The sequence below is a fragment of the Chlorocebus sabaeus genome, chromosome 1 (assembly GCF_047675955.1).
Source record: "Chlorocebus sabaeus isolate Y175 chromosome 1, mChlSab1.0.hap1, whole genome shotgun sequence".
Classification (NCBI taxonomy): Eukaryota; Metazoa; Chordata; class Mammalia; order Primates; family Cercopithecidae; genus Chlorocebus; species Chlorocebus sabaeus.
In genome coordinates, this window is record NC_132904.1 from 109,728,452 (window position 1) to 109,743,264 (window position 14,813).

General features: G+C 50.9%; 1 protein-coding gene across 4 annotated transcripts in view; it reads right to left on the reverse strand.

The window, feature by feature from the left end:
- DRD2 (dopamine receptor D2) overlaps nt 1-14,813 on the reverse strand; it is a 91,366-nt gene that overhangs the window by 1,436 nt on the left and 75,117 nt on the right. For 3 of the 4 annotated variants that reach the window (XM_038005189.2, XM_008020911.3, XM_008020912.3), the window contains exons 2-7: nt 13,549-13,864; nt 6,967-7,076; nt 5,809-5,945; nt 4,366-4,556; nt 3,321-3,407; nt 1,512-1,839 (exon numbers count right to left, since the gene is read on the reverse strand). In XM_038005189.2, coding sequence (XP_037861117.1) covers nt 1,512-1,839; nt 3,321-3,407; nt 4,366-4,556; nt 5,809-5,945; nt 6,967-7,076; nt 13,549-13,833 — 1,138 coding nt within the window. In that variant the 5' untranslated portion in view covers nt 13,834-13,864. The remainder of the gene's footprint in view (nt 1-1,511; nt 1,840-3,320; nt 3,408-4,365; nt 4,557-5,808; nt 5,946-6,966; nt 7,077-13,548; nt 13,865-14,813) is intronic. The other variant, XM_008020913.3, reaches the window with a different exon arrangement.

Below are 14,813 nucleotides of genomic sequence, written 5' to 3' on the forward strand. Positions count from 1 at the left end.
GGAGGAGTCCCAGTCTTGGATCCTAGACCTGCCTCTGACACTCATTTGCAGTGAAGGATCCCTTCAGCTCCTTCAGCCTCACTTTCCTCATTTGTCCCTTTCCCACCTCTTAGGAAAGGGTACATGGTTTAACAATAAATCCAAAAGGTTACCATTCTGACCCAGGTTAGCCAGTAGAAATGGAAATATCTACTCTACTTCCAGGTCATCTTTGAGGGCTATAGACCAATGTCACTTAGTTCTTATAGCATCCTCATGAGGTACGTAAGAAAAACGCTCCCAACAACTCTGCAATATACTCAAGGTCGCTCACTCTTGAGCAGCGAAGCTGAGAGCTGAACTCTGGTCTATCCAGGTCCCCAAGTGATCTTGCTCCAGCCTTCTCCCAATTTCCCTAGTCTTGGTGGGTACACACTTGCTCATCCCTGCCTTGAACCACGCCCTCTCACCCAGGGCGGCCGCCTACCTGCTCTGCTCACCTAACTCAGGTGCACTTTTTCCAGGACCTCCTGCGCAGGTGTGACATTCAGCCTGGAAGCAGTGTGTACATGGAGTGCCCTACAGGCACAGGAGGCATCCCTGGAGACTGAATGGTGTCTGGGAAGAGTAGGGCCACAGGGCCAAGCCCCTGTGGACTGCAGCAGAGGGTCTGGCTCCAATCCCAGCCTACCACATCCCAGTCCCATGATCACGAGTGGTCCCACGGAAACAAGTGCCATCATTCATAAAAGAAGGGAGGTAACAGCTGCCCCACTCATGCCCCAAGATCATCAGGCAGTCAAAGGGGATTCAGGTGCTTCCTGGAAGACAGAGTCACAGGGGTCCCTCCTTTTCCCAGCCACCCATATCAGTCCACCTTTTGGGTTTTGACCTTTACCACGTGGTTTTCTAGACTTCTATTGAAAAATCCTGCTTTGTGGACAGGGCTGCTTTTCATTTAGATTGGGGGCCACTCCCCAACATCCCTTTTATTTTTCACAGCTCTGGTCCCATGGAATCTTGCTTGAGTGAAGTGAACTGAATTTCCCAATTCCTCAACAAGAGCAATAGTAATAAAAACCATAATAATGACAGTTACATATGGATAGTGCTTTGTAGCTTAGAAAATGCTTTCACCAATGGATTGTCACGACAACCCTGAGAAGTAACCTACTCTACAGATGGGGAGTCTAGAGAGAGAAAGTGACTTTCCTGGGCACACAGACACATGAAGTTCTGGTGCCAGCATAATAGACTGATCAAATTCCCAGACTCTGGAGTCAGACTGCCTGAGTTCAAACCGCCGGTCCTCTTGGTCAGGTTTTATAACCATTCTAAACCTCTGTTTGCCCATCTGTAAAGTGAGCACAAGTACAGAACATACCTAATAGGGCTGTCTGTATGTCAATGGGCTTGGCCTGTGCCTGAGGAAATGCTAGCCCCATGATCCTGCAGCCATGGTTAGGAAGGACATGGCAGGGAATGGGACCTTTCGCAGACGGGGCTGTGGCCAGCAGCCAGGGCCGACTCACCGAGAACAATGGCGAGCATCTGAGTGGCTTTCTTCTCCTTCTGCTGGGAGAGCTTCCTACGGCTCATGGTCTTGAGGGAGGTCCGGGTTTTGCCATTGGGCATGGTCTGGATCTCAAAGATCTTGGCAATCTTGGGGTGGTTTTTGGCATGCCCATTCTTCTCTGGTTTGGCGGGGCTGTCAGGAGTGCTGTGGAGACCGTGGTGGGACGGGTCGGGGAGAGTCAGCTGGTGGTGGCTGGGCGGGATGGGGCTGTACCGGGTCCTCTCGGGTGGGCTGGTGCTGGAGAGCATCTCCATCTCCAGCTCCTGGGCTCGCCGGGCAGCCTCCTGCACCAGAGGCAGAGGGCTCTGGGTAAAGCCGGACCAGTTTCCAGGCATCAGCCTCCCATCTCACTGGCCCCTCCCTTTCCCCCTCTGAAGACTCCTGCAGACACCACAGGGTCACCCTGCCAGGGAAGCAAGGATGTCACTGAGGCATGGGACCCAGGACCCATGGCAGCCCTGGCAGGATTGACCCTGTCCTTTTTCCCATGGCAATCCTCATGCAGCCTTAATACCCCACCTCTGTTCTGCTGGGGCTGAGTACCAGGGACTTATCTCTCATGGCCTGAGCAACACTTACTGTTAGCAAAGTGCCAGGTGCTGCACTGGCTGCTGGGGTCAAGAGCTGATGATGTTTGGCCCTGCCTCCAGAAACTCATGTTCTGACTGCAAAGACGGCAGCCACCCCTGTTCTCCCTGTCAAACAAGGGGCCCAGTGCTCCCACTTCATGGGTATCTGCACATGGGTATCCATATTCTTCTGGATAGACTGATCCAGGTGCCAAAGGGCTGACCCCTGGGGCCTCACATCTTCCCTGCCGGGGTGACCTAGAGGGCCCTGGCATGGATCCACTCATGACCTCCTGGGTTCTTCTGTAGGTTCTCCTGTTTGAGGCCTTGGAGGTGTTAGTCTGAACTTCTGAAGTGCAGCTTCACTATGTGCCCAGGTGGCATAACTGGGCTGCTGCCTTGGTCCTGACTCTGAGGCTCTGTTTTGGCATCTGCCTCATAAACAGCTTCTTAGAGTCCTGTCCTTGCAGTGCAGGTGAAGGCAGGACACCTGACCTGGATTTTGTATGCGGCCCTCTGTGGGTTCTCTGGCCCTGTTCTCCATCCCTCTGGAGGATGGAATGCCTGCTGCTTGCATCCTGGTACAGCTACCACCTGGCAGAGGCGGGGGTCTGCTGTGCTTCTGCACCTGAGGGCTCTATGTACACAGACTGCTCCACCACCAGTCCCTGCAGTTGCTCTATTCCGTCCTCTCCCAGAACCTGCCCATCCATAAGGCAGCTCATGTCAGTGGAAAGAACACAGGTGTGGATTTCAGAGTCACACAGGTCTGGGCTTAGTGTCACCAACTCTTGAGATGGGTGAGTTGCCTAATCTCTCTGAGCCTGTTTCCTCTTCTGTCAACTGAAGATCAGTTCGATCAAAGAGACTTACCTCCCGGGGTCGAGGTGAGGATTTGATGAGATAATAGGGATATGGTAGATGTTTGAGAAATGCGAATAGCCATTATTATAATTTTTATTACGTTGGTATGGCCAACCGTTTTCTTGTACACATCCATGCCTTGCAGAACCAAGGTGTCTCACTCCATGCCTGCTTGGAGGTGTGCACAGTGAGTCTGCCTTCAGCTGAAGCAAGGTGGGGGTTTCTGGGGGTGCTTCTCCCATTAACCAGCTTCTGAGGTCTCAGAACCATGGCCAGTGGGCTTCCTTAGGGACAGAAAGACCTGGCTCTGGGTCCCTGGCCTGAGCACTTACCACTCTCCGCCTGTTCACTGGGAAACTCCCATTAGACTTCATGATAACGGTGCAGAGTTTCATGTCCTCGGGGTGAGTACAGTTGCCCTGTGGAGTGAGCCAGCACATGGGTCACACAAGGTGGTGGGGATGGCGGGGGAGAGAAACCCAAAGTGCAACAGTCCATGGAACTCAGACTGGGCAGAAGGGCTCAGAGATCAGTAGGGTGGGGGCCAGAGGAGGCAGCTGGAGCAAGGGAGAAGGCTGGAATGAGACAAACAGTGGTAGGTAGGACGAGGGACACAAGGACCTTGTTTTTTACGGAGCACCTGCTAAGGGCCTGGCACTATGCTAGGCACACTCACATCCCTTCTCACATGGAATCCTCAAGACCACCCTGTGGGGCTGGTATTTTGATTCCCATTTAACAGATGAGGAAACAGGCTCAGAGAAGTTAAGCAACTTGCCTAAGGTCACTCAGCAAAAAAAGTGGCAGTGACAGGATCTGAACCCGATGTGTCTAACCCAAGAGCTCTTGTTCCTTCTGTGCCCACACACTGTCTTCCTTGTGAAGGACTGAGTGAAGGGGAGAATTCACAAGACATCAGGGGGAAAATGAAAGAGCAGCAGAGGAGAGGCATAGTGGAGAGAAAGTCAGGAAAAGGGATGTGTGTTTGGAGGGGAGGACAGAGAGTATGGAAGGTAAAGGAAAGAGGATGGAGGAGTCAGAGGGAGCTAAAATGATACAGAGAAACCAGAAAAGAGGAAGAGAGGAGCCCACGGGGATACCAAGCAAGAGTTGCCACCTTCAGTCACAAAGATCTCCAACCAAAGACTTCTCCCTGTTGTTGAGTGTCATGGACCCTGCCTCCCTCTCCTGGAGACTCAGATTGCTCCGCTGAGGTCCATGCCTTCAAAATCTGCCCTTCCCCAGCTCCTGGGAGTTCCTTTAGCCTAGACCTAACCCTTGCTGAGGTGTCCCAAGCCCCCTCCTGAGCATAGGATGAACCCTCTTGGTAATGGTTAGGTGGGGACACTTGGAGTTGGTGGGGGGGTGTCTTGAGACCTTTAGTGGAGCCCTCAGGTGGGACCTGAAAGCTCGGCTGCTGCGCTTGGTGTTGACTCGCTTGCGGCGTCTGCGGAGGACAATGTAGATCTTGATGTAGACCAGCAGGGTGACGATGAAGGGCACGTAGAAGGAGACGATGGAGGAGTAGACCACGAAGGCCGGGTTAGCAATGATGCACTCGTTCTGGTCTGGGGGAGGGAGAGCCCAGGTGGGCAGGGAGTCAGCGGGCCCACTGGGTCATAATTCCACAAGAGCCCATTCATGTCCTTCCAGGAATGAGGAGTGATTTTACAGAGAATATGAATGCGACTAGATGTTTAAGGTTGCCTGGTCATCTTAGATACATATAAACACACAGTAGAAACCAGAGTATTAAAAACATGTTGTGAGCAAAAACCTAAGCTATGATGATGGACTGCTCCCAAGTCTTTCCATTACTATTCCCTCATTACTTGGTCATTAGTTTTGCCATGTCTGGGCATAAAAAGTGAAGCTGGAGTATCCAGAAGGAATGACACACAAAAACTTTTAAAAGAGTAAACTATCATCTTAGTCTGACCTGTGTCTTGGGAGAGGTCGGCCACCTTTTAATGCTTGCAGCAAGATAACTTGGCTCTGTTTGTTGAACTCACTTGTGTTCCTATGTGTTTCATATGTTTGTGTGCACTCCAGGTCTACCACATGCCTGTCCTCTATCTCAGAGCCTTCCTGAATTAATCCAAGTATGTTTAGCGCTATTCCCACTTAGAATTCCTGTGATGCTTATAATAGATACTGAACCGCACATTTTCAAGGCTTCACTGTATCCTATGTTGTTACGATCTCCAGAGGTGCACACCTGCCATCGCTCTTGTCTCCCTGATGAGAGGAAGTTCCACGCTGTCGGAGGCTTTTTGTTCTCTCTGTCTGAGACACTCCTAACTCTGCCTCCCACAGAAATGGGCATGCGGTCAGCTCACCTCCTATTCGCTTCTAGCTTTCCTGCTCCAGGTGACTCAGGCCTGGCCTGGGTTTAGCGGGCCCTGAGGGCTGCAACTTCATTACAAAAATACCATTGTCAGGGGCAGATGGAAGCCCAGCAAGCCTCCCCCATCCCGTGTGCGTGTGCACATACATACACATGCAGTTTGTGAAGCATGTCTTGCCTCTTCAACTTAATAACCAAAGTTGAAAATTCCCAGTCATCCCCCTGAACCATTATCCCCACTCCTCATTGAACTCCACTGTGTCCTGGACCACAGTTTCCTCTCTGCCAACCTAGGACAATTCTTGAATTGGGCTTGGCCCAGGACACGTAGCCTGGACTCAGTCCAGGGTGGCGATAGGCCCCCATGGGGCCTCCACCCATATCTGTGCCAGGGACTCTGCTCCCTTAGGGCCCTTTGAGGGAGCAAGGGCCCAGGGCCAGCCGAGCCCCAGGCAAACAAAAGCAGAACGTACCTGCGTTGTTGAGTCCGAAGAGGAGTGGGCAGGAGATGGTGAAGGACAGGACCCAGACGATGGCGATCATGACGGTGACCCGGCGCTTGGAGCTGTAGCGCGTATTGTACAGCATGGGCATGGCCACAGCTGTGTACCTGCAAGCGTGGGGGACCCTGAATCTGAGGTGCAGGCCCAGGGACCCCTCACTCCACAACGTGCACACACCAGAGGCACCCTCACTCCTTGGGGCTAAAAAGTTGACACACCCCTCTGAAGCTTGCCTGAGATGCTAACTCAACCCTCCCTCCTGTCCCCAAACAAAGACGGCGAGGACAGTTGGCAAAGCCCAAACACTTAATTACTGGTGGGCTATTGTTTACTCTTGGCTCATATCTGTTATTCTAAATAGCCCTACTAGGATTTCAGGCTTTTCAAAGAACCATGGCGTGGATCTTTGCACCTTTGAAACTGTACCCACTGCACTTGTGCTGAGCCCATGAAAGGTAGAAATGTTTGTTGATAAATTGTTAGCCAGGCCCCTCAGAGCAAGATTGAAGCCTTAGTAGGAATTAACAATGTCATTTGTTTACAATCCTTCATCACATTTGTTTACCGAGCACTTCTCATTCATTAACTTATTTCATCTTCCAAGAATGCTGTGAGGGAGGTAGGGTCATATCTGTGCAAATTAGTGGAAGGTTCCAAGGATGCAGCTTAGCAAGGTGTGCATGGCCTGGGACCCTTGGCCATGTGCCAAGGACATAAAATGCATAACCAGATACTGTAGCTCCGGGCTGCAGGTGTCATCAGTGTAGGTTTCTAGAAAATGAAACTGAGAGCTCCGAAAAACGTCCATGATCTGCCCAAGGTCACATGAGTAAGATGTGATAGAGCTAGGGCTTCCATCAGAATCACAGTCTTTCCCTTTTATACCAGTCGCTGTCTGAGTATGCTTGGCAGCACCACTGCCCATAGATGGCTTCTCTTTAGGGAGTGTGTGCTCTCCTAGCCAAACATACACACATGCACGCCCATACACACAAACACATGGACCCACATGCACACAGCCAGCTGCACAGCACCACAGACACCAGATACAGCCTGGCTTTGAGAAAAGCTGGGGCAGAGGGAGTGGTGAGTGGCCAGAGCAACCTCTTCCACCCTGGCTGGGCTCACCTGTCGATGCTGATGGCACACAAGTTCAGAATGCTCGCCGTGCACATCATGACGTCCAGAGTGACGAATATGTCACAGTGAATCTTGCTGAATTTCCACTCACCTACCACCTAGAGATAAAGCAACATAATGGCTGAACAGCAGGAGGGGGAGATTAGCTTAGGTCCTGTAGCCTGGTACTCCTGGAGCCGATGAGGCCACAGACTCAGGAGACAGCTGTGAGTCTTGTGGGCATCCAGCTGGGGTATGGGGCATGATGCCCTTGGGTGTCTGAGGCCCTTGCCCCTGGCTCGTCTTTTCACAGATATGTAAGACCACTTAATGCCAATTACTGTGCTAGAAGAAAGACAGCCAACTTATACGGAGGGCCTCAACTTTCAACCTTAATCTCTGCAAACTTTGTTAACCCTATGTGTTTTCTTAGATTCTGTATTTGTATATTTGGCATCCATTCATCACAGAGACACCTATATTGACTATATTTTTCTATTTTATCTGTTCCTGATATTCTGGCACTTTGGAGCCTCACAGACCCACAGAGAGACTTCCCGTCCCAGAGCTAGTTAATTCCTGAAGACAGAAAGTGACTGACTTGGAAGGATGCCTCTCAAATGCAAGCCAGCCACCCTGTTTCTCTAACTCACACACACATCAAGCCAATATTTCCTTTGTCTCAAATTATCTCAGGTACCAGAGAGACAACTAGAGATCACCCCTATAGCCCAAAGCCTGCCAGGATGATTGAGACTAGCCAACCCTAGGTTGCCTTTTTTTTTTTTTTTTTTGAGACGGAGTCTCGCTCTGTCGCCTAGGCTGGAGTGCAGCGGTGCGACCTCAGTTCACTGCCAGCTCTGCCTCCCGGGTTCACGCCATCCTCCTGCCTCAGCCTCCCGAGTAGCTGGGACTACAGATGCCTGCCACCACACCTGGCTAATTTTGTGTATTTTTAGTAGAGACGGGGTTTCACTGTGTTAGCCAGGTTGGTCTCGATCTCCTGACCTCATGATTGGCCCACCTCGGCCTCCCGAAGTGCTAGGATTACAGGCGAGAGCCACCGCGCCCGGCCCCCTAGGCTGTTTAATCTGCCCTGCCTTGACTTTCCTGTGGGATCCCCAACAGGGCTGTGGCCTGGGCTTTCCCTCGCCCCTGATTCTGCCTCTTTACCCAAGCCTGCTGCTTCCCCCTGCATCCCACACGGCAGGCCGACCATCTGGTTTCTAGGGATATTGTGCATCACGTTAAACTCTTCCCAATGGCACTGGCTTCCCTGTGTTGTCACTCAGCCATACCTCTGTAAATTAGATTCCAGGTAAAATTTTAGAATGCCCATGACGAAACCGAGCCTCCGAAAAGTGCAGTGATTTCCCCAAGGCCTGTGGGCCCAGTTCCTGGTCCTGCTCTGGCCCAGGCTCTGGCTGCGCCAGGCAAGCCCTTCAGTGGTAGGCGCAGTACATGGCAGAGTCGGGGCCCCAAAATTATCTGTTAAGAATAATGGTGAAGATGAAGACTCTCCATGAAACAGAGAAGAAATTTCTGTTCCTTCTTATACCCAGAGAACGAAAGAAGGCAGATGTGGGCTAGTGCTCGAGGAACACCCGAGTGGGCTGGGGTGGGCAGAGGGGTTGCTGTGATGAGCTGTGTCCTTGGTAGGATGGGAAATGGAGAGTCTAGCTCCTGGCAGCAGCACGTTTCTCATACACACATGCACACAGGCACACACACACACATGCACACACACCGCCCCCCCACCTCATACCACCCATCCACACACAGGCACACACGGCAGACTGTCGCTAGCACTCGGGAAGCTTGGAGCAGCCCCAGTTCCCTGAGGATGGAGTCAGGACAGGGAGATGCACCTTTGGCTTCTATCAATAGGAGCAGAGGGGAGCGGGAAAGGCCCCTCCCGCAGCCTGGAGTAGGGCAGATTGCGTGTCACTGTGCAGCTCGGCAGCAGGGCTAATTATAACCTTGCTCATTCTGATCACTGCCCTCTCTTCTGCTCCTAGTCATCCAACCAAACGCTGGCATTTAAGCTCAATGATGGGCAATGCAGCTGCTGTCATCTTGTGTGGCAGAAACAGCAGCTTGCCCCAGAACACAGCCAGCCTCTCATGTGGCACTGTCTTCCCAGGGGCTCACATGGGGGCCCCGTGCCAGGGCCTCTCCTGGCTCCCTGTGCTGCTGCGCTGACCAGGTGGGCAGGAGCTGACAGCTGGATGTCTAGTTTGGGGGTGGAGGCAGGAGGGCACATAAAGGGCTTTCCTGGCATAAACAGAGTGTACCTTTAGGGTACCACTGGGCAGGGAACCAGCGCCACCTGGTTTACATCCCACTTTGAAGCCCCTCCTAGGACTGGTACTTGGGAGCCGCTTTCATGTCCCTGGGGATGTAGGTTGAGATATCAGGGCCTTCCTCCCTGTCTTCCTCCTCTCCTTCCCTCCTCTCTGCCATCCTTCTTTCCTACAAACACTTATTGAGCAACTTACTGTGTGCCAGGCTCTATCCTAGGCTCCTGGACACAGTTGTGAGCAATTCAGACACAGTCCTGCCTTCATGGGCATCTTAAATCTGTACTTGTACTGGCCTGTCTGGAGCCCAGAATAACAAAGAGATTTCCTCTGTGGTCCCAGGGGAAGCTGCCTTGGAGAGTAGTTAGGGTTGCTAATTTAAAGACTCAAGAAAATGCATTGGTGGTCACTGTCCATAAAACATCTACTGTGGGCATGGCACGTTATCTCATGTACAGTTCTTAAAAGTTTTACAAGAAGGGCTTGCTTATCCCATTCATAGGTGAGGGAGCTTACGCTCAGAGAGGCCATGTAATGTGGCCAAGTTCACCTGGCAGGTGTGCAGCAGAGCTGGAATCTGAAGCATCACATCCCATGCTCTCTACTAAGCTGTCCTGGAAGGGACCATCTAGCTTATCAAAATAGGAGGTAATTATGTGACAAGTACTTGGTAAGCATGAGGTGTGAAAAGGAAAGATGATTATTTCAAGGGTGCACAAAACTAGGGAGGGTCAGAGAAGAAAACAGAACAAGATCACTTGGTGATTTAGTAGCAGAGGAAGGAGTGGTCCCAGGTTTGCTAGTTGAACCTAAGGCTCTTTTCTTCATACCCCCAGGCACCCAGGCATCATTTCTTAATGCTCTTGCTCACATAAAGCTGAGACCTGCAGTATAGGCCCTGAGCTGGCTCAGCTAAGTCCTAATAACTATAATAATACTAAGGATTTACCATGTGTCGGCACTGTTCCAACCACTTGATGCTCATGTCTTAGAGTGCAGACAGTAAGCCTTAGAGGCAAATGACATGAGCACCTCTCCTCCATACCTCCAGCCAGCTACTCCCTCTCCCTGCTGGGTGGCTTTGTTGAGAATGCAAGGGTCTCCCGGCCTCTCCTGGATGTTTCCTTAAGCATCACTTCTCCCTAAAAGTCTTCCCTGACACCCCCATGCTGGGCCACATGCCCCACACCTCCTACGGGGACTGCTCCACTGTCACCTGCAGCAGACTACACTGTAGGAGCCCTGTCAACCTCTGCATCCCCCGCAGGCCAGTGCCTTAGCCCATTGCACAAGGATTGGGGTAAGACCTCAGAGTGCTCAGTCAATGCTGACTGAGTGAATGAATAACTGAGATCTTCGTTCATCTTCTCAGTCTCCTGTTCTCATCGAGAAAATAAATGCACACAGGAAGCCCGTCTTTAAAGGGTTGTGAGGCTGACATGGAATGGCACATGTGGACATCAGGAACTCTTCCCATAGCATCTAGATGGAAAGGAGTAGAGTTGGGAGTCGAACCTGGTCCTCCAAACCAGTGTGCTTTTTGTACACTGAGCAAGATAAATAATGCACACCTAGTCCTAAGCCAGACGGGTGCTGGCATGGCATTGCTGGAAATGGAACAGGAGGAAAAAGTCTGGATGACAAGAACATGTCTTAAAGAGAGGACAATGCATGGCTGTGAGGGTGCACTGACAGGACGTCAGGGCAAGGTGAGATGCCACCTGGGACATTCTCTAGGGACAACAAATCTCTGAGATAATGTCCATTAAACAAGGCTCAGTGCCCAGCTCTAGTTTGATGAGATGCTGTGGGAGAGTCTGAGTCCTGCCCTGTGAGAACGGCTTCTGCACACTCCTCCCCTTACACACTCAGCTTCACCTTTAAAATAAGGTGAACAAGCATGTTTAAAGGATCTGTTTGAAAGACTCACAGGTTCCTGAGAACCCCCTATAGCCCATGTATGGATTTGTCCCTACCCAGGTATCTGGGTAGGGACAGGGGGTCTGGAAGCCAACAGAAGCCATGCCCAGAGCCCTGGGCAGAACACACATTCCTTTGGGAAGAGGGTACCTACTTGCCTGGGGCGAACATAGGGAGTACTCTCCCTTCCTCTTTATCCCATGGGGTGGTGAAGAGGAACGAGGAGTCCTCCCTATGTGGAGCAGTGCTGGATGTCTATCGTCATCTTCCTCTTAATCATCATCGCCATGGCTGACATTTACGTAGTGCTCACTGTGAGCCATGTATCATTCTAATCACTTTTCGTACATCAATTCATTTGATCCTCAACAATGCTATGATGTACGATACTATTATCTGCATTTTCTAGATGAGGAAACTGAGGCACAGAGAGGTTGTTTGCTCTGCCATTCTTCCCTATGGTCTGAGATCTAGGACCTCCTTTGGAAGACAGAAGAAGGAGGGGATCAAGTGTAAGAATTAAGAAGGCATAGACAGATCCTAGGGGCCCTCATAAACATGGATCCAGGGGGAACTGGACTCCTGGCCTGTGTCAACTGAATATTTGTATGTGGTTTTGTATTTGTGTTTCCTTTTGGTTCTTCCTTAATATCCAATTAGGTCATTTTGGAAGTTGCAGCCTGTGTTGGCTGTAGTAAAGGAAGCTAAGGGGTGACGGATCAGAGCTCCCTTGGGGTCGGGGTGGTGGTGACAACACTAAGCGCACGAGCCCCTTGGGGGCCCGGGGACAGGGAGGTGAGCCACTTTCCTCCAGTCTCGCCGCCTCACCTGAGCTTCCTCGTCTAGATGTCTCCTCTGTTTAAACCTAGAAAGCTTTGGCATTTTCTTTCAACAACCCCTTCCCTCTCAGGCAGGGATGGCCTCAGAGGCACTGGTCAATTCCTCTTCTGCTTGGGACAGGAAGGTAACGGTTCAGTGGGCAGAGCACTGGCACTTTCCTAAATGACTGCTCCCATGCCTTCCCATGCACCCAGACTCCCAGGTTGCTTCAGCCTTGGACAGGCCACCCTAGAAAGCCGGGCAGAGAAAGTGGCAGGATCCGGCTCGTGCCCACTGATGATCCCTAAATGCTCCCACATCTGCTTGCTGGCCCTGAAGGTGTCTTCCTGGAGAAGAATATCTGCTTTGGGATTTCTCCAACAGCATTTCTCCCTGTGACCTGGGTGAAGAAAGGCAACTTCTTCTCCAAAACCTCTATTTCCTATTTTTTTAATTTTAATTTTAATTTTATTTTTTTTGAGACAGAGTCTCACTCTGTCACCCAGGCTGGAGTGCGATGGTACAATCTCAGCTCACTGCAACCTCCGCCTCCCAGATTCAAGCAATTCTCCTGCCTCAGCCTCCCAAGTAGCTGGGATTACAGGCGTGTGCCACCACACCTGGCTAATTTTTGTATTTTTAGTAGAGATGGGGTTTCACCATGTTGGCCAGGCTGGTCTTGAATTCCTGGCCTCATGATCTGCCTGCCTTGGCCTCCGAAAGTGCTAGGATTACAGGCGTGAGCCACTGTGCCCAGCCTGTTTCCTGTTTTGTAAAGTGAGAAGAGTAACATGGACTCCCAGGGTTACCAAGAGTATTCACTGGGTCTGTGTCAGCAATGCATCAGGCACAGTGTCTAGACTGTGCTGCCTACTCCCCATTTTGAGGTGCAGAGCTGGGCCAAGAAACGAGTGACTATACAATTCTTCCTAACAAAAGCGCTACAGCACAGTCCATGGCAGCCTCTACCTGGAAGTCCTGGACAGGGCCCCAGAATAAGCTGCGGGAAGGAGAGGTGATATGGGGAGCATAGAGCAGCAGCCCCATTTCTGAAGTGGGGAGATGGGAATGAAGGTTTCAGGGGCCTGGGAGCATAAACACGCCCCTCCTTGTGGATCCTCGCCAGTTACTCCTATTTCCAATATGACGTAAAGAACTAACTCTGAGGCCAGTGTTCCAGCTTGGACTTGCCAGCGTGTGATGCTGCAGCAGTCACTTAACTTCTCTGACCACCTGGTTTATCAACTGCAAAATGGTGGCAATAATGCCAGCCTCTGAGCTGCTGTGAGGGTTATACAGGAAAACGCTATGTTTAAAGTCCTTACATGAGGCCCAGCACTTAGCAAGCACTTTACAAATGGTAGTTGTGATTATTAAGGAAACAATCTACCCATTTCAAAAGGAGAAAAAGTAAGCTCAGAGTGAAGGAAAAACCACCTGGGGAAGCACCAGGAAACTCACTGGTAAAAGCCAGTGTGGGAGCTAGAGTCCCCAGTGTCCAGGGCAGGGCCCTGCTGGAGAAAGTGCTGGAGCAAGCAGGGGGCCCACCTACCTCCAGGTAGACAACCCAGGGCATGACCAGTGTGGCCACGAGGAGGTCGGCCACCGCGAGGCTGACGATCAGGTAGTTGGTGGTGGTCTGCAGCGCCTTCTCGCGGGACACGGCCATGCACACCAGCACGTTGCCAAAGACGATGACCGCGATGAGCAGGGTGAGCAGCGTGGCATAGTAGTTGTAGTGGGGTCTGTCCGCCTTCCCGTCCGACCCGTTGAAGGGCCGGCTCCAGTTCTGCCTCTCCAGATCATCATCGTACCAGGACAGATTCAGTGGATCCATCAGGGCGGCGGAGCCACTGGGTGGCCAGGCTCTGGCCAGGAAAAACGGACACAGGGTGTCAGTGGGAGGGCCTCTTGCAGAAGTCTCAAGGGAGAAGACCAACTCCTGGCATTTAATAATGAGAATTCTCCAACTCGGGATTTTAAGGTTTACGGCTAAGAATTTTCTTAAAATGTTGGGCCTTCTGCCACTCTTTTGCTATCAGGTTTTTACAGCTAGTAGGACAAATGAGCAAGCACAAATTTTTTTTAATATATAATAAGATGAGCTTGAGCAGAGCTGATCCATCGTTTATTTATTCATTCAACAAACACTTCTTAAGCGTAACCCATGCCCCACACACTTGAGTGAACCAGGCTTGCTACCTTCCAGTCATCGAAACAGAAATGGGTATTCATTCTTTCTTGATTCTATAAATATTTATTAAGCATTGTTTTATATAGTTCTAGAAATATAAGCAGGAACAAAATATACATGGCTCTGCAGATCACATTCTAGGAGAAGCAATAGCCAATTAATCAAGCAATTACATCTATGGGTGATAGTTAGTAGGAAATAGAACAGGGAGAGAGATACATAACCTCAGGTATTCAGGGAATTCAGGGAAGTTCAGGTATTCAGGGAAGGCTTTCTAGAGGAAGTCATGTTCAACAGACAGACACCTGAAGGATTGTAGGAATTAGCCAGGTAAAGAACTGGGAGTCAGTGGAAGGTCTAGACATTGGAAGCAGTATATGCAAAGCACGGAGGTAGAGAGCACGTGGAGGGACTGAAAGAGATTCTGGATAGCGGATGTGGAGGGACCTGGCAAGGGTTGAGTCTGGGGAGGTTGCCATAGGCAAGATCATAGAGGGCCATAAAAGTCATGCTAGGAGTTTATACTTGATGCTAAGGGCAGCAGGAGCCACATGATCTGATTTGCCTTTCAAATAGGTGATGCTGACAGCATTGTGGAGAACGAAGAGGAGGGACCCAGAGTG